Source organism: Pinus tabuliformis, chromosome Q (genome assembly GCF_031772625.1).
Source record: "Pinus tabuliformis cultivar Carrire ecotype Pingquan chromosome Q, CPIR1, whole genome shotgun sequence".
Taxonomy (NCBI): domain Eukaryota; kingdom Viridiplantae; phylum Streptophyta; class Pinopsida; order Pinales; family Pinaceae; genus Pinus; species Pinus tabuliformis.
In genome coordinates this window covers 1,113,994,189-1,114,016,030 of record NC_142296.1, presented here as the reverse complement: position 1 = coordinate 1,114,016,030, position 21,842 = coordinate 1,113,994,189, and the positions used below count along the sequence as shown (strand labels likewise).

The 21,842-nt window shown below is 40.7% G+C and overlaps 1 protein-coding gene across 3 annotated transcripts in view; it reads right to left on the bottom strand.

Annotated features, from left to right (window-relative positions):
- LOC149223410 (Chaperone DnaJ-domain superfamily protein) overlaps positions 1 to 19,240 on the bottom strand; it is a 473,939-nt gene extending 454,699 nt beyond the window's left edge. The window contains exon 1 of one of the 3 annotated variants that reach the window (XM_089383282.1): positions 18,745 to 19,240. In XM_089383282.1, the coding sequence (XP_089239408.1) occupies positions 18,745 to 19,020 (276 nt within the window). In that variant the 5' untranslated portion in view covers positions 19,021 to 19,240. The remainder of the gene's footprint in view (positions 1 to 18,744) is intronic. The other 2 variants (XM_089383281.1, XM_089383280.1) reach the window with 2 other exon arrangements.
- Positions 19,241 to 21,842: the final 2,602 nt, after the last annotated feature.

Sequence of the window (21,842 nt, the reverse complement as noted above, 5' to 3'; positions counted from 1 at the left end):
AATACTTGATTAAGGCTTAGAATTTGATTAAAAATAATTAATACCAGTGCCTTATGGATTCAATGATCCAAGTAATTGATTATCTGCTGCTGCTAATGAAATAATTAACGATTGCTGATATGTAACGAGCATTATATAATTCAAGCAATAACGAAAGATTTTCTATAGAAGCACAATGTCTTAGCAATTAAATTTCAAGAGATGCAAATGCTTTAAATAACCACAAGATTTAAATGCTAATGAGTTCAGATCCTAGAATTAAAAGATGTATGCTTAGAAAACCAAATCCATGAAAATTTCATCGCCTTCAAATAGTTAATCTCCAGATAAAAATTTAAACTCATTTAACTATAGAGAAGGAAACCATAAAAGTTCACCTTTCAAATTTTAGCCTTAGCACAAGAAAAATATTTAAATTTGGCAACTTAATTATTCCTTTAAGTGAGTTTCTTTTAAATGTGCTAAGCTAAAAAAAAAAATAACTTTTTTATTTTTTTATTTTTTTAAACCCCAAACTTTAAAATCATAAATCAACTCAAAAAAAATAAAAATAAAAAAAGGAAAAGCAAAATCGATTTTTTGTTGCCTTTTTTTTTTTTAATTATTTTTTAAGTTTTAAAATCCTATAAATAAAACAAAAATCTAAATCTAAACTAAAACAAAAATTCGAAAATTTTCATGGAACCTAATGAATCCTAAATAAAAGGTTAATCAAATAAAAGTTAAAATATGTGAAGTAAACTAAAGTATATATAACACACAAAAAAAAGAAATCGAAAATGAACTAACCCTAACCATGAAAACCAAAGAAATCACAATATAAAAAAAATCAAACCCACGACATATCGTTTCACTGTTTTTGTGTTGTGCGTGTCATGGCAAAGGCGCAAGAGAACTTCGACAGCGAGAGGGTTAGCAACGCGCTGGTTCGATGGTGATAGCTGTGTGAGGAGCTGTGAATGAGGGTTGAGTGAAAGTGGCAGTGTGATGGCCAAGGGGACGCAATAGGCAGAACACGAAGGGACAAGGGCAGCAGTAGGAGCTGCGGAAGGGTGCTTCGATGGCAGTGTTGGGAGGTTGTTTTGCAAGTTGAAGGCTGTGTGGATGGACAGGGATGCGTAATAGCAAGAAAGGAATGCAGGTAGATGGAGAGATAAATCGCGGGAAGGCAGAATGAGTGACTGCGTAAGGGTTGGCAGTACGCTGGCAGAGGTATGAGGCTGGACGCACAGGGAGGACGATGGAAGGGGCAGCGTGAGGGCTGCGTTTGGATGAAGGGCCTCAACTGGGGAGCATAGGTGCAGCTACGAGCAGGGAAAGCTGACGAGGGATTGAGTCGTGGGCAGAAAGAGGCATAATGGAATAACGCAGTGAAATGAAGCTGCGTTTTGACGGAGCAGACAAAAAAAAATCGATGGGGGATTGAAGCTACATTTGTCGCAGGTTTGGCAATGAACAAGTGCGGATGAGTGGCTTGCAGGTAGGAAGACAGCGTGAGAAATTGATGGGGAGCCTGTTGCAACATAGGGCAGCGTACACCCTAAAAAAAAAAAATCAAAATTTTCCTGCGAAAATGAAACCCCAGCAGACAAATGGCCTGGAAAACCTCGAATTTCTTCAGAAACCCTTGCAAGCGCTGACTCTGAGGCCAGATCTTACCCTCCAAGGCCTAGATCTGGCTTCAAACAAAAAAAATTCCTTAGACCTGCAACCTGTAATGGCAAAAACAGAACACCCAGGAATAATATATGCAAGGATTAAACCTAAAAACCCAAAAACCAGCGAAATAATTATGATATTCATAGTTTCAAATCTCCAAATAGCCATATTTGTCAGTATGCCACAGAAATATTTTTTGAATTTTAAATTTAGTATGAGGTGCTTCAGAAAACCCTTCATGCATTCACAAGAAAAATTCAAATGATAAGCCCGGGATCAAAACTAGCTGGGCTCTTCAAAAAATGCTTTTTCGGGAGTTAGCTGGTTCAGCCGAGAACTTCCCCAAACGCCCGATGATCTCGAAATCAATATTTTCCTGCACAACTTACTTCAACCATTAACAAAGAGGGAGAAAACGATACTAAAATCCAAATCTAATGGAGATACCTGCCATCATATTCAGAAATTTAACTACCATTCAAACCCTGGTCACTGAACAAGGTACCTGTGTTTAAAATCACTCTTCATCAAACTATCATCAATGGCTGAAATTAAATTTATGCAAAGAAATAAAACATCTTACAACATTTCCAGAAGAGTAACACCAGCAAGATTTCAACCCCAAAGTCTTTCTTTATTGCACATGAAAAATGACTACAAAAGAGCTTTCTTTAGCACAAGACTCACAGATCGAATGATCTCAAATGAGAACTGACCCCCTATTTAAAGATAAATTTCCCAACAGCTAGTTCGAGTGATCCATGTCAAAGTGATCTCGACCGTCGATGAGGATCAAAATCTCTTTTAATCTCATCCGTCGAAATTTTAAATGTTGAGGAAATTTCACATTTTTTAAATTAAATGCATTTTAATATATTAAAAAATTAAAATTTTGCATTTATTTCCTCAAAACTTTGACTTATTATTATTTTATTATTTTATTTTATTTTTATTTTTTATTTATTTTTTATTATTATTTTTATAATTTTTTGTTTTTTATTTAAAGGGACCCTCGAACTTAGCCTTTGGAAAAATTACCTAGCACCTAGGACTTATGAGGGGATAAATTATCTTTCTAACCCTCAAGACATTTTACATCATGATTTTTTACATTTTTACATTTCAAGGGGAAAAACCCATTTGACATAGACCCTCATAGACTATCCAGCTCTGCGACACAAACATAATCTAGTAGATCAAGCAATTTGTAATAAAATAACCTAACCAAATAGTTAGGATTACTTTTACATAGACTCGATCTAGCACACTAGGACTCCCCTAAGATTATAATGACAGAATCCATTCCAGCTTTGGGGTTAGGCTGAAGGAAAACTCTGTCGATCATGGATCGGTGAGACAAAAAACCTTCCGGAATGTAGATCATCACTAGAAGATTAGGTTTACCTAGACAATTACATACATGACACAGATCTACTAAGATTATTTACAATTTACACATGGAGACTGTGTTTACAAAATAACATGATTAGACTTATGATGACAGTCGAACGGCACGGACACGTTGATCAAGTGCTATCCCTTTTGCGAAAAAAGGGGGTGTACTGCTATGGGTAGTTGACACGTAGTGGTCAACAAACTGCTCTAAGAATAGAACATACCATAAATTAACAAAATGGCACATCGAACTATCTAGGGTTGTTGGTTGCCAACTGAGGACCATCTAGGAGAAAAAAATTCTCCCACATACACTACCCACAGGTCGTGAGTAACAACTCCGATACCAAATTGGAAAAACTGGAGACTTGTAGATTAGAACTTATTTTCCTTATCATGATAATTACTTGTGATGTTAGTTGATTCTCTATTACTTATTTAATTTTGTTCATCAAGCAATTACCAAAACAATGAAGATCGCAAAGAGACAAAGTACACAAGATATAGGCTCCAAGCCTAAGCAAAACCCCTCCAAGGGGAAACCTAGAAAATGCTTCTCTTCTTCTTTAGAATCTGCTTACAAAAGAGACTTCCAAGACCCAAAGACCAAAGCCAACAAACCCTCTAAGCCCCAAGTCAGCCCCCAGCAAGATCTTCCTTGAGGTAGCTTGAGAACTTTGATACTGCTTCCTCAATGTTGCAACTTCGGCCCCTGCAACAGAATTTCGGTCCTGCAATCTCAGCCTCCTACAACTGCCTCAAAATTTTGGCCCTGCAATTCGTCCTCCTGCAACTGCTTCATAATTTCGACCCCCTGCAACTAGCAGCTTCACAAACCCTAGCGAAACAAGAGAGAGATAGACTTCGACTTCCTCTTCATCATCCTCCCAACTACTCTTCTTCACCTTCGCTATTACAGATCAAAGTTGCTTGAATTGAGTGTCCAAATGAGGTCGATCTCCCTTATATTTATAGCCTTTCTTGAGGGTTGAATAGCCCTCCTTTAGGCCAACTTGATCTTGCTCTTGGACCAACTTGGGCTTGGGCTTATCCATGACTTTTTCTCGATAAAATAAATATTTTTCTTCGTGACAAGGAGTCCAAATGGGACTATGACACACGACCAATATTATTCTTTATCCTAGAAAGACCTAGAAGACCTAAAAGCACGAAGAACATGCTTTTGACTCAAACTTGAGTATGAAACCCATACTCCAAAATAAAATATAATTTTATCTTTCTTTCATTTTCTTTCTTTATTTTCTTTCTTTAAAAGAATATACAATGTCATGATTACAATTATAATAAAGATCGAACCTCGTTACAATTTTCAACAATTCGGTTGGTAACATTTTTTGGCATCGTTGTCAAGGAAAAGGTCAATCATCCTAGTGTTTCAACAACAATTACATCCTTTTTTGAATTATCCCCTTGCACAACAAAATATTTTTGGTGTTGTTGCTAGGGATAAGGTCAAATAATCCATCATTTCAATGACATCTCCTTGGTAAGATAGTTTCTATTTTAATTTGGTGAGATTGGTGTTTTCATTGCTAACTTGCAAGATCTCACCTGGTGACTCCACTTGAACAAAACATAAAAAGGTACCATGCAAGAAATCGTTTTCTAAAGTAAGAAGTAAGGTAAGTAAGGTATGTATTGGCGACTCCATTGTGCTATTTTTATTGAGATATTTCATCTTATATTTTCATTATAGCCTTATTGCCAAATTTTACAACTAATGAAAAGATGGAGTTACCTCCTTTGATAGCACCATTTATGGATCCAGCTAATATTTTAGGAATGAGGGGTTTTCCCCATGATCATATAGTTGGGTCACATGACATACCCATTTTTGATGGATATGCAGAATCAATTATAAATCACCATCCTACATTTATCAAATATTGTAAGAAGAATGACTTCCTCCATGAGGATGTCATGATGAATTTCTTCACAACATGTTTGGAAGGATTTGTAAAATTTTGTTATGAAACCATTGGCGAAGGTATGTTAGCATCCTTTGCAAAATTAATCAGAAGGTGCTCACCAAATACTCGGTCTACATCAATGTTGGAATTGGGACCTAAGACATGCTCTTGTAAATTTGGAATGTCCTTCGTGACACCTTCAACATCTTCAAGAGCATGCCTTGAAACTTCTTGGATAAGTTTTAGTGCAACTTACATGTTCCTCAATCGTTCAACAATGGGAAGCCATTGCTTGTGATCATAAGGGATCTAGCATCTACAAAATGTTTCAAGAAATCCTGCAAAAGACAAGATTCCTCCCTTACCAAGACTTAAAACCACAATTTTGAATCACCCTTGAGACTAGATATTAAATTTTTCATCATATCATCTTCATAAACAAAACCAATGCTTGAACTAATCTCAATGAATCATGCGATATGTAAAACAACCACGTCACCACACCCACAAGAACCTAGAATTCCCCTTGCATCTACATTGGGTTTCTCATGAGGAAGGCCCCAAACAATTGAAAAATCAAAAGGAGCATAGTAGTTGGCCAATCATGGAGTGAATTCCCTTTCTTCTTTTCTTATAGGTCTTCAATGTAAGGCCGAAAGTGAAAATCTGAAGTAAACAATGATTGTACCTTATACAAATACTGAGGTGGAGTTGCCAAGACAAGCTTTCTTCAAAGAGCCTTCACAATTGATGGACGTGTTCATCTCTAAATCCAGCAAAGTCTTTAAAATCTATAAGAAACAAGGGCATTGTCCCTTCATGGAGTTGCCATGTGAGAAAATATCTTCAACAACACTATCACAAAAGTGTCATGAAGCATAGTCTTCAAATTTCCCAATAGAATGGGTTTTATCCCGGATAACAATGCCAAAACGTTATCACTCAAACTATACTTAATGATAAAATCCCTAATCCACAAGGTGCAACTCGAAGGCATCTATTAGGACAATCATCATTGTCACCTCAACAATCTACCCTCTGCACTTCAGGCTAGCTCTCATCCAACTCAAGGGAGGTATCCGCACTATGATTAATAAGACCAACTCAATGAGGCACAAGGTGAAGTTGAGAGTGGCCTTAGTAAAATGGAGTTTTGGTCTTTTCAAGTTTTTGAAATAAGTGATGGAAGGAGATAGAAATCAATGCCAAATCCAACTAAGGCTATGGACTCAAGGTGAATCAAATGGCCTATTGTTAATTGAAGTTATAGACAGAACGGTTCTACTAAATTTAGAAGTGTGTTAAATTTGGTAGTGGAACCCACAAGTGAAGCTAAGGCGCCGTTATACTTTCACTTAATTTTGACTTAGGAAAATTCTAATTTTCCTATAGTCAAAAAGTAAATCGATCTCAGCAGTTCAACTTGAGTTAATGGGTCAGTTCGAGTTCATGTAATGACTTGAGTTAATGGGCCAATTCGACTTGAGTTGATGGGCCAACTCAATTTTATAAAAAGGGCAAGACGTTGACTTGGCTATCATCATTACGCACTAGATACTTGTGTGTTTTAGTTTGGCAAAAAGAGGTTCCAGTTCAGCGTGCTAGGGCAGAGAGACAAAGGCTAAATAGCCTCTAGGATTTCTTCAGCAATGTGCTCACTTACCAAGGCCAAGTCAGCCTACGCAAGAGGGCCAAATAACCGATATGATTCCGTACATTTGCTTATGCAGAGGCCGAGTTCGTTAGAAAGACATAGAACAATGTCTTGAGGGACGACAAATTGAAGGGGAATTTTTCCCAGTGTTTGTAATCAATTTTTTGAGATTTGTGTTGAGCAAAATAATAATAAAACACACAAGTTGGCAGGTTTTCCCTAGTTGGGGTTTCCTGGGTAAATATTGGTGTATTGTTTATTATGTGTTTGCCTTCGTGAATTTATTTTCCGCTGTTATTATTTATTAGAATACTCAGCATATTTAGTAAAAGAGTTTGGAGTTCAATTTTCAGTTTCCTCATCTCAGAATTTTTATTAAATTAGCAGTTGCATGTTAGAAAGCTAACACTTATGAGGTCAAGAAGAAACCCTCCAAAGAGTTAGCTTATTTCATTCAAGGATTAGATCCTATGGATTTGATCCAAGAGGAAGAATAATCCTTCAACCAATCAGGGTTAAAAATCAATATCAAGGTCTACAAGAAGCGAACTTCATTGGAAAAACCTTCACCAACAAGAGCAACTATGACTTGATGAATTTAATTAATATTCTTGCTATGAAACCAAGAGGAAAAGAAAAGCAAGGCACCAAATAATCACCAAAACAACAAAGGAAGAATGAATGAGAAACCCTAAAACATTTTCCATCTAAACCATAAACTTACCCCTCAAATGGATCGATCTTGAAGGCGTGTAGAAGACTTTAGCATTTCACCATTAATCTTTATGTACCCAGAAAACCAAGATAGAGAAGCTTCAAGGACTGACAACAATCATCTACAAATACAGAACCCTTTACACAACCATATGCTCCAAGAAAGATTATGTCAATTAAGCTCCAAGGAGTGAGAACTCCAAAAATCTAACCATGAGTACAAATGAGGAAGGGAACCTCTATTTATAGAGTGATGCTCACCTTCCTTTAAAATAAAATAATATTATCTCATGTGACTCCTTAGATCTATGCTAAGAAAAGTAAATTCGATTATCTTACAACTAGCTACTCTGAAACAAGGGCATTTCCATAAGATAGGGAAGAAAAAGTATCCAAGGTGCAGCATTAGCATCCAAAGGCCCCCCAAGTATATAGATGCTCGACCACCTCCTCCAAATATGCAAGTCAACCCCTTTAAGTTTCTTCCAAGGTGGACGTATGGACTTCCATGCAAAAACATACTCAAAATGATGAAATAAAACCCTGCAAAGGGAGCAGCTCCTAAAATAATGCTAATGCACCCTTAAAATATCTCTCCAAGCCATGACCATGTCCATATCTCAAGTCAAGACACCTCCACGAAGCATGGAAGTGAACCCTCCAAGTCGAATATATGGTCATAAAATCCCCAACAGCTAGAGTGTTAGGGTCCCACCCTAACCCCCTTATTTATGTAGTAGGATCGAGTCCTAGTTATAGTTAAGTAAAGAGTCAATAAAGCCCATATTAATAATTGTAAGTGGTTAACCCACACTTAATGACGGGACCACAGTTAATTGCAAATGGGCCATGGTATTAGATAGATGGTATTAATAAGAACCATGGTATTGATCCATGGTATTGCATGTATGAGTCATATATAAAGGATAGAGACTCCCTGCGAGGAGCATCGTGTCTTATTTTGTAATCGAGCTCTGCTCTATTGGAGGTTGCCCCCTCGAAGAGGCAAGTGAACATTGCTTTCTGAATAATAAAATACTTGCTGTTGTTTCTCACTATTCTATGTTCTGGGTATATTTCTTCGCATATTCTGTATTCTGGTATCGTCTTGCAGGTTAAGAGCATAACATAGAGTGACATCCAAATAAGTGGGGTCAGCCCTCAAATCAAGTGTAGAAGAACTCAAAAAGCAGCAAAACAAATGAGTGCTCTAAGATCCTCAATGTGGCATGTCAAGAGGGAACCCATGCAAATGAAAATAGCCCAATTGTGCCTCAAAGGATGTGACTAGTACCTCAATATACATTAATTGCCTTAAGATCTGTGAGACTACGTCAAGCAATATGAAAATGACCAAAAGTTTGAATGAAGCAACAACCATGTCCAAACCCTAAGGGGCTTCAACAAAGGGACTTTGCATGATCAACAAATTGTTGATTTTTGGTAGCATCGGATGTGCTCTAGATCTCAAATTTTGCAAGGAGGCTTAGGCACATGTATTCCAAAGACCCCAAAAAGTGTTTTGGGAAATTCCACCCAGAAACAGTTTTATTAAAATAATTAATTATTTTTAATGGGACCCTAAATCTAAACTTAGGAAAATAAAATAATTAATGGGTATTAATTTAACTGTGGGTGTAACTTCTAGAAGAAGACGAGGATCAAGCAGAAATGATCTTAGCCATTGATTAGCTTCTAATCTGGGTCATCGAATGTCAACAAGAAGATTATTTAAGGAGGCTTGAAGGTCATTTGGAAGACACATAGAGTGAGTTCAGAAGTTCGATTTTCTGAAGAAAAGCAGTTGCAGGAATATCGATAGTGAGCTTGTGCAAAGAGGGGCAGAGGAAGTTTGGCTGGAGGATCTTCTCCGGAGCCAAGAATACTCAACAGAGAGGCAGAGAGACACACAGAGGAGGCAGTGCAGAGGGCAGAGAGGGTGACGCAGAGCCAGGAAGGGCTCACGCAGGCCCCACGCAAAGCAGTGCAATAGCTTCCAGCGTAGAGGTCTGAATTTGCTAAAGGAGCTGACGTTTCTGAGCCGGGAGGGTTGGAAACTACTCGAGAAGGCAGATCGATTCTTGGTTGAGTTAACGCAGGGCCCACGCAAGGGCAGCGCAAAAGTAGCCGGGGAACTCACTGTTCAGCTGCCGGATCAGTCGAGACTTGCAGTGTAGAGTGAGGTAATCTCACCAGTTTCTTCTGCTAAGTGATTTTCTCTATAACTGGATTGTCAGGAAGGCATCTAGTAGTTGTATTCAGAAATACTTTAGCTTAATAATAAAAACCCTCAGATCTGTTGCACCGTTTTTCCCGCATTGGGTTTTTCCGGGGACATTTATCCAAAAACAACTATATCATTTGTGTGTATCTTTCTCTATTGTTCAGTTTCTTGTTTCGGCATATTATTTAATCGGTGTAGGCTACAGTGTATCTATTTCGATGTTTGTCGTAGGAAACTGCAAATAACTTGTTGATGTAAATCTAACAATTAGGAGAAATATCATCAGTGTTGCAGTAGGAATTCCCCGATTTCCAAAATTTTCACATGGTATCAAAGCTAGCGCAGGTGAAGCAAGAAGAATAATGCCAGAGAACCCAGCACTGAGCAGAAGATGGAGGACAAAAAAGCTACAAGAGGCAGCAGTTCAAAACCCCAAATGGTTTGCGCAGTCCAAGCCGGGAAGGTAGAATTTCGAGGCAGTCTCCCTCTGAGTGAGTCGACAGAGAGAAGGGCTTCCAGATCGAAATCTTGTCGTGGTAGAGGAGCAGCGTTGAAGCCTCAACGTGAGGAAGAGCTGGTGGGACGTAATTTTTCTGCAGGTCATTTTTGCTGGGCAGAAAGACATTAGAAGAGAGAGGAGAAGCAGAGTGACGTAATTTTTCCTCAATAAGACTTCCCGCCAAGAAGTTTGTTTTCTTATTGGCTGAGCAGCAGCAGTAAGAACCATAGAGGAGATTTTCGACGTTTTTTCAGTGGTAGAGATGGCAACTAGTGGTTTGAGAGATCAGGATAGATTGGACAGAGCATCCAACTATGTCATCTAGAAGGCAAGGATGTCATTCCTTCTAGATGAGCATGCTCTCAAAACATATGTCGACAACGTGGTGGTTGTGCCTGCAGATCAGGATTTGTTGAAGAAGTACAAAGCAAAAATGGCGTAGGCAAAGAGAATGATCCTCAACAGGGTGAAGGATCATGTTGTCTGTCACATCGCTAGCAGAGGAACTGCTAAGGAGATGTGGGATGCGTTGTCTACGTTATATCAGGGATCTTCCGAGCAGTGGAAGATGTACCTTGAGCAGAAAATAAGATCTACTCAGATGCAGAAGGGGAGCATGTGGATCCATTCCTCATGAAGCTTCAAGAGACCAGAGATGAGTTATCAGTTGTGGGTTCTACACCTCAAGATTCTGAGTTGGTTAGACTGGCCCTCAATTATGTCTCAAATGAGTGGCAAGTCTTTGTCCAAAGTATCCTGGGCAGGGCGACTTTGTCAAATTGGGATGAGATGTGGGCAGCTCTCAAGCAAGAGGAGTTGAGGAGAGACTTGGTCAAGTGTAAGCTTGATGAAAGCAGTAGCAGTGGGTCGAAGCCCAAGGAGGAGGAGGATAATGCAGCCCTTGCATCGAAGGGGCAGTAGGAGCAATGGATACGTAAGAAGGACATCTCAAAGATAAAGTGCTTCAGGTGTGGTGAGATGGGTCATTACGCAACACAGTGTCCTCTCAGGAAGAAGGACAAAGATGAGAAGCACGATCTAAAGGTTGCACCTGCAAAGTTCGACGAGGAGGAGTTTGCCATGACAGCCGAGATACCTCCAGGGGGAGGTGGGCTAACTTGGAGTTGTAGTTCAAAGGAGCTACAGATGGGCAGGATCCTTGAGGAGCCCACCTCTGGGATCAATTCCTTGCTACAGGAGCCCAGATTAGAAGTAGCAAGATGGACTAGTGTCGAACGCTGTCGAGGAGTGTCGGAGAGATAGTTGCAGTGGCTAGGAGCGCCAGAGACTGAACAGCGCAAAGCAGAGTTGGCAGTAGTGCAGATGGCACAGAGTAGAGGTCAGCAGCAGCGAGGTAGATTCAGAGGGTCAGCGCAGAGACTAGCAACAGTCAAGCTCCAGCATTCACATGGTATCATACTGAACACAGTTACTTCAGTAATTTGGGATGTTTTCCATTGTTGACGCAGTAGTAGCAACAGTTTACAGTGCAAGGGCAGTTGGTAGTGCCAGTGCCAGTAGCAGCACGGATGTAGAAATTCAGAGGGAGTTGCAGTATAGATGCAGTGTTGATAATGGCAGGGTCAGTAGCAATATAGATGTAGCATTTGCACAGTGGTTGGTGGACAGCATGTCAGACATCAACAACGCAGAGGGAGATGTTACAGAACAGAGTGATGCTTCAGCAGGTTGTATTGCTAGAGCACATTCCTCGCTAAGAGGGAGTGTTGATTTTTGGTAGCATCGGATGTGCTCTGAGTCTCAAATTTTGCAGGGAGGTTTATGCACATGTATTCCAAAGAACCCAACAAGCATTTTGGGAAATTCCACCCAGAAACAATTTTATTAAAATAATTAATTATTTTTAATGGGACCCTAAGTCTGAACTTAAGAAAATAAAATATTTAATGGGTATTAATCTAACTGTGGGTGTAACTTCTAGAAGAAGACGAGGATCAAGCAGAAATGGTCTTAGCCATTGATTAGCTTCTAATCTGGGTCATTGAATGTCAACGAGAAGATTATTTGAGGAGGCTTTAAGGTCATTTGGAAGACACAGAGTGAGTTCAGAAGTTCAATTTTCTGAAGCAGAGCAGCTGTCCAGAGAATATCGATAGTGATCTTGTGCAGAGAGGGGCAGAGGAAGTTTGGCTGAAGGATCTTCTTACCAAGAATACTCAGCAAAGAGGCAGAGAGACACATAGAGGAGGCAATGCAGAGGGCAGAGAGGGTGACGCAGAGCCAAGAAGGGCTCACGTAGGCCCCATGCAGAGCAACACAGCAGCTTCCAATGTAGAAGTCCGAATTTGCTGAAGGCACTGACGTTTCTAAGCCAGGGGGGCTGGAAATTGCTCCAAAAGGCAGATCAATTCTCTGTTGCGCTGACGCAGTGACTTAGAGGCTAACACAAGTCCCACGCAGGGGCAATGCAGAAGTAGCTGGGGAACTCGCAATTCGGCTACCAGATCAACCGGGACTTGCAGTGTCGAGTGAGGTAATCTCACCAGTTTCTTCTGCTAAGTGATTTTCTCTGTAACTGGATTTTCGGGAGGGCATCCAAAGTTGTATCAGAAATACTTCATCTTAATAATAAAAACCCTCAGATCTGCTGCACCGATTTTCCTGCACTGGGTTTTCCGAGGACGTTTGTCCAAAAGCAACAGTGTCATTTGTGTGTGTGACTTTCTCTATTGTTCAGTTTCTTGTTTCAGCATATTATCTAATTGGTGTAGGCTGCAGTGTATGTATTTCGATGTTTGCCGTAGGAAACTACAAATAACATGTTGATGTAAATCTAACAAGTAGGAGTAATATCATCGGTGTTGCAGGAGGAATTGCCTGGTTTCCGGAATTTTTACACAAATATGCCATCAAATCTTCCATCAATGTCCATGAAAACAAGTAACCCGACTATCACAGCTCAAAAATACAAGAGCTAGTGAAGTAGTTCATTAGGGTTAACCCCTACCAAAATGAGTGGTAACAAGTTATCTCTTTATCATCACTAGATACAAATATTGGCTAGACACAACTTGCATTCATCCAAATTCAGCATAATCCATATCAAACTCTGAAAGGGATCAATTGCCCAGTCCATGAAAGAAGAAGCAAGTTGGGGCAACACAAGGGTCGCAACCCCAATACTTTCATCATGAACAAAGGTGGATAAGACTACATTTGGCCAAATATAGCTCAAAGCATTCTTAAGCAAAAACCCAAAAAAATTCACTTTCCTACAAACACAAGATCTCAAGATTCTAAAACCTTACCTTAATCTTCTAACCCATGAATTTTCTAGAGGGTTCATGATGCTCCCACATCAACACCACCACCAAACTCAAACCAAACATCAAACAAGTTTGAGACTAATGGAGCCTTTAGGTGATATTTTTCATAATCCTCCACGGTGCAAACTTTGGGTTTCCTGCAAGTCTCCTTGGAGTCTAAGGCCTCTTAAGAGTTACAAAGAAGGGGTGACAAGCATGCCCTCCTTGCCACCTTGAAGCAAGGTGTTTTAGGAGAGACACACCACCTCCTTCCTAGCAGCTAACGTCATGGGCTTGTTTGGAGAAATTATTCCAAGTTGACATGTTCGACTAAGGCTTTTGGGCTACAACAGGCTTATTAATTTGTGAGTTGTAGCAAGCCTTGTGAATGCATCCATCATTGGAGCCATTGGAGGCTTAAGTAGTCAATTGAACCTAAACTTCAAGACCTTAGTTAGTGGAGGCTGGGGTGGGTTTGGTTTAACCATCAATCAACAATCACGAATATTGTGGTCAAAGCTTGGACATCTAAAGCAAGTTGAGTCCTAAGTAGTCAATTGAGCCTAAACTTCAAGACCCTAGTTAGTGGGGGCTAGGGTGGGTTTGGTCTGACCATCAATTGACAATCATGAATATTATGGTCCAAACTTGGACATCTAAAGCAAGTTTTGGGAAGATTATTATTCTGAACTAGTTGTTTAGCCATCCTATTTCCCACCTACATTAGGATAAGCTCTTTCAACTCCTTGGATGGCTCAACTTTGAGACAAAATCTCTTCTATGGTGCCAAAAAACCTATTCATTTCATGGCATATGAAGTTACCTAATAGATTAGAAACGTGTTTGAGGAAGGACCAAAACTGCATGGGGAGGTGTTGACGGTGTTGGACCCGCCAACATGTAAGGGGATCTCCCCGATAAGAAGTCCCAATTAGACCTCAAACCGTTTGTTGTAGGAGTCTCAGCATTAGGTCGTATGGTAATGCCTTGACCGCGATTTCACACAGAGGCAAGTAAGATGACTCTGTTGGTAGCAAGGGTGTGATAGTTGCAGTGAGTCAAGGAAGGTGCATGAGAGGTTCTAACACATGGGGGTTGAGAATCGAGATGAGTGTGCCCCTTGGCAACCTGTAATAGTACTCAGATGAGAAGGGAACACACGAGCAAAGATGCATCACAAGTTGTAAAGCAAGTTAGCTAGCAATTCAAAGTGATGGTTAAACCAACAACACATTTCAGAAAGATTCATACATACTCATACAGAATAGTCCATACATGCATGTGTAAGAAAGCAAATACATATGCCATTTAGAGTAAACAAGATAGCTAGAATACAATACAACATATGCATGAAACGTGTTGGCTCTTATTATATAAAGAAGTGTAAGTTCCAATCATACAATACATCCATGTCCAACCACTAGCTCCAATAATGGAATGTTACAGCCACATCCGCCTGCTCCTCCAAAGAGATGTACTAGCTCCGTGCAGTGGAGAAGCCAAGGCGCGTTACAATACTGTCCAAGCTCTCTCCAAGATAGTCTTATCGGAAGCTTGGCTGACCAAAAGCCTTTACAATGAGTTATGAGGTTCTATTTATAGCAAAGGGTGGGGTGACCCTTGACATTCCCCTTTGTGACAGTTCATCTACCCTCATGACTCTTCATCTACTCTATGGTTGTTACATCCAACTATTGACACTTGAACTTCCACTTGACACGACGTTACATTACAATGCACATGTGCTCATGTGAGACAAAATGGCTTGAGCAAGCCATGCAAGACATCACTGACACTCAGTCCATTGAGGTGAGACCAACTCTTTGACATGCTTGTGATGGTGAAGGTGGTGAGCTGATGCCAAGCTTGGTCGTCCGTGATGGTGTGCATGCACCCCATGGTGACATCTTGTTGAAGTGAACTCTTGCCTCCATTGCATCCGGGTGCATTGGTGTGGCTCCTTCATCCAACTTGTCTGCTAGCATGCGCATGGTCTTCTTGGTGCAACCGAACCAGCAACACACTAATGCATAGTGTCTGTGTTGATCTTCCAGTGTGTGCTAGTGGTCATGCGCATCAACTGTCAACTACATGTTCAGCTCCAATTAGACTTGCTTCTTGTCTTCGCCTTGGTGAGTGTGCTGAATGGGTTGGATCGCATGCGTGCGCACAATGACATGCATGTTGTTGAATCCCTTGCATGTGATCAACAACACTGCTCACCATGTCTACTCTGTGCCAGCTGCTGGGATGGATCTATAACTTGTACGGGCGCAGTTTCATCCGTGAGTGCATGTTGCACCCCCTGTTGTTCTTGTTCCTGTTGCAACTCATTCGCTTGTCTGTGCAGCTCATGTTCTTCCTTGAGTTGTTGCTTCAACACATGCAACTCCTTCTTTGTTCCACTCTCTGTCTTCGTGCAATCTCCATGTCGCGTCATCACCTCATAGCCTGAGTCTCCAAAGTTGCTTTCATCATCAGTGGATCTGCTTGAGCTTGCAACTTTGTTCCGCCTCTATGTTGTCAACAACCTTCCTCTCGCATTTGTTGCATCCGGTATGCTGCCTTCAGCTGATGTTCATGATGCTGCTCGTTGTGATGTTGTTGTCGTCATATCTTGATGTCCTTGTCTACGAACAGCTTGATGTCTTCGTGGGTAGGTAAGTTCATACACACTTGATCGACCGCTGAGAGGCAGATGAACACCTGCAATGCCTGGAGACATGGTAACACTCATGGCAAGCAATCTGTCAGTCGAAAACCGAAATGAACTTGAGAACTAACTTGCAACATACCCGGGTGATTGATCATGAAGGTCGCACAATTTCCGCCGAGAGGTCGGGAGACTGACTGCCAAGATTGCGCAAGGCACAGTCTAGGTTGCTGGAAGGTTGACTGACTTCTGGAACTGCACAATGCACAGTCCAGTCTGGCTGCTGACTGCTGGAATTGCGCAATGCGCAATCTCAACTGGCAATCGTTGCAGACTCAGTGACTGCATTACACAATTTTCTGGGCCAGCAGTCACTATCCCTCAGAAATGCGCAAAACAGTCCTGGAAGACAGTGCCTGGGTAGAAATGCGCATTTTTGGAGAGGAAGACAGAGCCTTCCTTCCCCAGATTGCACAATGCTGTCTCAGTGAAGGCAGAGTCTGGGCCAAGGTTGGCCAGACTCGCCGACGGGCAATTGAAAGCAAATATGACAGTGAATGCATGGAGACACTAAGTGAAAGCAGAAGTGATTGACAGTGCATGCAAACATTGAATGAAAGATTCAATAAATAGATCAACATGCATGTGGGTGAAGCAAGTCGCCGAATCGGCGATCGTTCATGCAAAACAGTTTCATGCATGCGACAGCAGTGAGATAGCAACAAAAACTGAAATGGTGCTAGTACAAGCTAGTATGTATCAAAACGACAGCAAGCGCTCATTAAAATCAAGCAGACAACGTTCATACAAAGCGAAACACAAAAAATGTCAGAAATGCAACACAAGACATGGAAAGCGGGCTTATCCCAGGATAACTGCGTTGAATGTACCGACAGCACCTAGATGCGATGTGGGATGTCAAAGTTGCAAGGTTGATGTGAGGAACGAGCTCTGCAGCATCCAGTTGATGAGTTTTGATAAAATCAAGGTTGTGACGCGCATGTCACAAATCTAGGGAAAGCGACACCTGGTGGGAGAGTTCTGAAATGGTCCTTGCATGTAACCTCCAACTGCCAAAAATAGGTCCCTGAAACAAGGGATGTCTTTGCATGCTGTCTTGGGAGAAGCAGCCCATGCATGCAAGTCTATTTTTCTCGGTCCCAGAGGGAACTGGTCAACTCAGCTGCACATGCAAGAGGTTGCTCAACTGCTGGGAGAAAATGCACATTTCTGGCTAGGAGTTGGGCTGGTTGCTCAGAAGATTTGCGCAATTTCTGGGCAGAGTAGCTGACTGCTGCCCAGATTTGCGCAAATTCTGGGCTGAGCAGCCCAGCTAGGAAGGATTGCGCAATTTTCTGGGTGAAGCTTGCTCAACATAATTGCGCAATTCTAGGGCCCAGCAGGCTACCAGTCAAGATTGCGCAATTTCTGGAGGGAAGGCTAGTTGCCCTCCAGATTTGCACAAATTCTTGAAGGAGCTGCTCAGCCTGCTACTGGACCAAGTTCGGATGAACAGCATGTGAGGGGAATGCATCAAGACTTTATTGATAAGTTGTCTTTCTGCAAGAGAATCACTGGAGCTTGTGTACTTGAAGAAGCAAGACATGTTGCTGTGAAGGTTGGTAGGGAGGTTCCAAAACGAAGCTAAAGCAAAATTTTGGAGGGTGGTTGTAGCCGCTACAATAGGAGGCCATGAAATTCCAACCACACAAGGCAATGGAGCCGAGCACTCTGCTCAACCAAAAAGTACTCAAACTAACCAAAGAATATAGCATGGGTGTTTCGACAAACCTAAGAACCACAAGATGCTATGGCAACACAAGGAAAGTCATTCAAGAATGAACACAAGAAAAAAACCTTTGGTCAGGTTGCAGGTAATTCGGCAATGCCAGCCATGTGGGTGGCATAGCTCCTTCATACAAGCCGAAATCATGGTCTTTGGAGGAATGTAGCTAACAAAATACCCCAGCACTGTGTGCTTTTTTATACTTTCATTAATAATTTCATATTCAGAAGCAGAAATTTCATCAGGTATGCCCACAGGGAGGCTGTCATTAAGCTCATGATAGATTTTCGGGATGAATTTCTGGATTCCCTTAAGGAGAACGATTTGGGAGACCATCGTTCTCCTGACCACGGGCAACAGTGTTTCAGCGAATAATCTGAGCCGAATTAGGATCAAATGATGCATCTTTGGACCCTAACCGAGCCATATATGGCTCTGAGAGGCCTGTTGCGGGAGGCATGCTAGTTATGGCAGCATAGGCCAGCTAATCAAAGAGGATGAGAGGTAATGGTGACAAAGAACCAGTCAAAAACCGGATGCATTCAAGCTCAAGCGCAAATCCTAGAGTGAGAAACGAATTGGATATTGAATAAAAGTAGCCTCTTCAGCAACTAGAACTAAAATTTCGAGTCCGTTGTGTTCCGGTATATGCAAGACAAGTTTTTGGTACCTTAATATTGCAGAAACTTTAGCTTTAGAGTTGTCTAAACATAAACATATATCAGGCAACAAATGGCAAAGGTAGAGTATTTTATTTAGGCAGCTCCTCCAAGGGAACAAGTCTCATTCAATCACAACAATTCCATACCCGTGTAGTATACACATTGGCAACTTTGCAGAATATAGTGTGCGAATACATCATATAAACAATGTTTCCTCTAAGAATAAATTTATGGAGCTCAGTTAACAATCTCAATTATATAGCGGTTGGCTTAATTTCGTACAGAAGTAAACCAAACTTACCTTGGCTCGAAAGGCCGCCTTGATTTCGTCCTCCGTGTAGTATTCATCCTGCAGACCCAGCACTTCCAGCGGGTTTGCTCTTGCCAGCCATTCTTCACTTCCAATCTCTTTGTTGTCACTGCAATTAACTCTTCCACGTTGTTTTCTTCTTGCACGCTGACACCAGCACTGTCCATCTGAAGGGAAAGCAGACACGGGTAATATTCTGTAGAACTTTGGAACCTGTAGGATAAAGAAAGGAGAATGTCCAAGAAAATGCAGCTGCGCCATCGCCATGTCTGTCCCCAAATCTAAGGACACGTCTACAAAACTAGTAAATTAAATAATAAAAAACGCGATGGGTATGTTCCCCTCGGCGTAATGCAATATTTAAATTTGTGATAGAATGACAATTAATGCAATATTTAAATTTAATAGCCACCCACTTCTCAGCTACAGTTTTGAACCAGTGCACGTTAAGAGGAAATTAGATATGGAAAGATTCCCAGCAAATCCTAAAAGGTAAAAGCAATCATCAAATTGTTGAAGTCCCTTTTAGAGTTCATTGTCGTTCCAAAATCAAACGTTAGGATTCGAAGGTTATAAATACAAAAAACAACAATATTTATGTGTTTATTGATTGGCATGTCTTAAGCACCTTCATGAATGTTTAATCTACTTTCACTTTTCTCCAAAAGTTTTAATGTGTCCTTGGGTGTTTAGCATAGTTTTGGAAAACTTTTGCTTTAAATAGAGACTACATGCAACCCCCCATGACTTATGCGTGAATCCTAGGAAACCTCTCAAACACCTATATATGTTGGGGTCTCTAGTGCATGGTCCCCACTAATTCGCATTCACTTGCAAAGGTACTTTAATGTGCCACCTTGCCTAAAAACATGTTGGTTCACTCTAAAGCCATATTTTGGTCGAAACAAGTTTGAAGTTCTTGTCTTGAGTGGATTTTTGTTTTATGTTTGTTGTCGGTTGAGATTTACTCGATGAAAGACGCTTCAAGATTGAAAGTTCGAGTCTCAAGGAGTATGGTAAGTTTGGTTAAGTGTAGGGTCACGCTTAGGTTGGGCTTATGGAGAAAACTTGTAGAAGGAGAAGCAGCAAAGCTTACCCATTATGGTCGAGCGTTTCAAAGCACGTTGTCCATTGCGTGCCTTATGGTTATCATGAAATTCCAAAAGTAGGAATGGATACAAACAGTGGAAACGAAAAGGTTTTCAGGATCAAACACTTTCCGAGCATGCGGGGGCTCCATGTTGTTGTTTACTTAAAATTCCACGAAACTCAGATAAACGAATATCGACGAATTTGGGGGTATCGCGGGCAAAGATGGTTGAATTGAGCAGATATAAATTAAGCGAGAGGGTCGATGCCCAAAACAAACAAGGGACAACGGGACAAGAAATTTCAGAACCTATGGAAACGAATGGTACTGGACAAGTAAAAATTGCCTCATCCACCAAAGTTGGAAAGTTGGTTTAGGTCAATGCCAAACAATATCAGGGCATTTTAAAATGAAGACTAGCCCATCTAAAATGGGAGCAGACAAGGAATAAGCGTTCAAACAAATCCCCTCTAAGCATGTGGCAACAACAAGTCAAGAAGAAAAGTCATTGATGATTATGCCTTCTATAGCCCTACATCCACACCTCTCACTTGGTCATTTGATCTTTATGTGAAAGAATTGTTAAATGCAAAATAGAGGTTGGAAGTTTTAAAAGTTAAAAAGCAGGAAAGAGATCATAAAATTCATATAATAACAGATGAAAATAAGGCTTTAGCAGAAAGCAATAAAGTTTTGAAAGAACAAGTGGCATTGCTACAGGAAGCTCTCCTAATAGAGAAGACATAATGGCAACACATGAAGGCAGACGTGCAAAACATAAAGAAATTTATAGTGGAAAGTACAAAGGTGGTGAGTGTGAAACCATCCCATGATAAAGGGAAAGTGGCTGCCCAAATAAACAACCATGAAGAGAAAGCGAGAGAAGAAAGGAAAGGAGATTCCACAAAAGTTTCCAAAACTTGGGCTCAAGTTATTAGCAATTTTGCTAATAGGGAAGGAGAAACAAACATTCAGGTTCACAACATGCAAGATAGAGAAAGACAGGAAAGACAAAATAGAGCAACAAACATAATTATTAAAGGGGTGAAAGACTATGGGAAAAATGAATGTACTCTTGACCTTGCAAGGGACTTCTTGAAAGACAAGTTGTTATGGCAAAGAGAAATATGCCAAACATGGAGGGTGGGTAAGTTTAACGATGAGAGAGTTGAGCCCATAAAAGTCATCATGCCTAGCTTGCGTGATAAATATATCATTCTAAGAAAGAAGCATCTCTTGACGGGTTCTCATTTTTTTCTAGAAGAAGATTTAACTGTAAGACAACATGAGGAAAGGAGTGAGGAAATGTCAAAGGTTAGGGCAGCAAGAGATGAAGGAAAGAGAGCATGCATTTATAAAGGTAAAGTTGTGATAGCACGATTTGGAACTCCTTCCAAAACAGAGCAGCAAGATGGTAATAAAGAAGAGGCAACAAACTCTTCAATAGGAAATCAGGAAGCAAGGTCGGTATGGGAAAGTAGAGACAAAGTCTCAATTATGAGTCTTGCATGTCAAAATAAATAGCAATCAAGTCATACCCATGTTTCCTTAAGATTAGTTTGTTGGAACTGCAGAGGTTACCCATGGAGACGAGGACCTAGGTTAGGGCCTATTGCAGAAGATAGAGACATAATTTGCCTCATAGAAACACATGAGCATGAAGGGTGCAAGACACCTTTGTTTGAAGGATACTGGAAGATGGCAGTGTGGAACAAGGCAATAGGGAATGGAAAAGGACACGGGGGTATCATGGTATTAGTGAGGGAAAAAGAAGGTCATCTCATTCAGTTAGAAAAATAAGACTCAAATAAACAATTCATTTGGTTTAAAATATCAGAAAATGGAAATCACATCAGAATTGCAACATGCTATTTTGCGCCGCAAGTTTCAAAAATCTACAAAAGTAGAGGGCTTGACCACAAAGATCCCTTTGCAGCCTTAAAAGTAGATATTGCAACATATTCTCAGTTAGGTGAAGTCCTTATAGTGGCTGATTTCA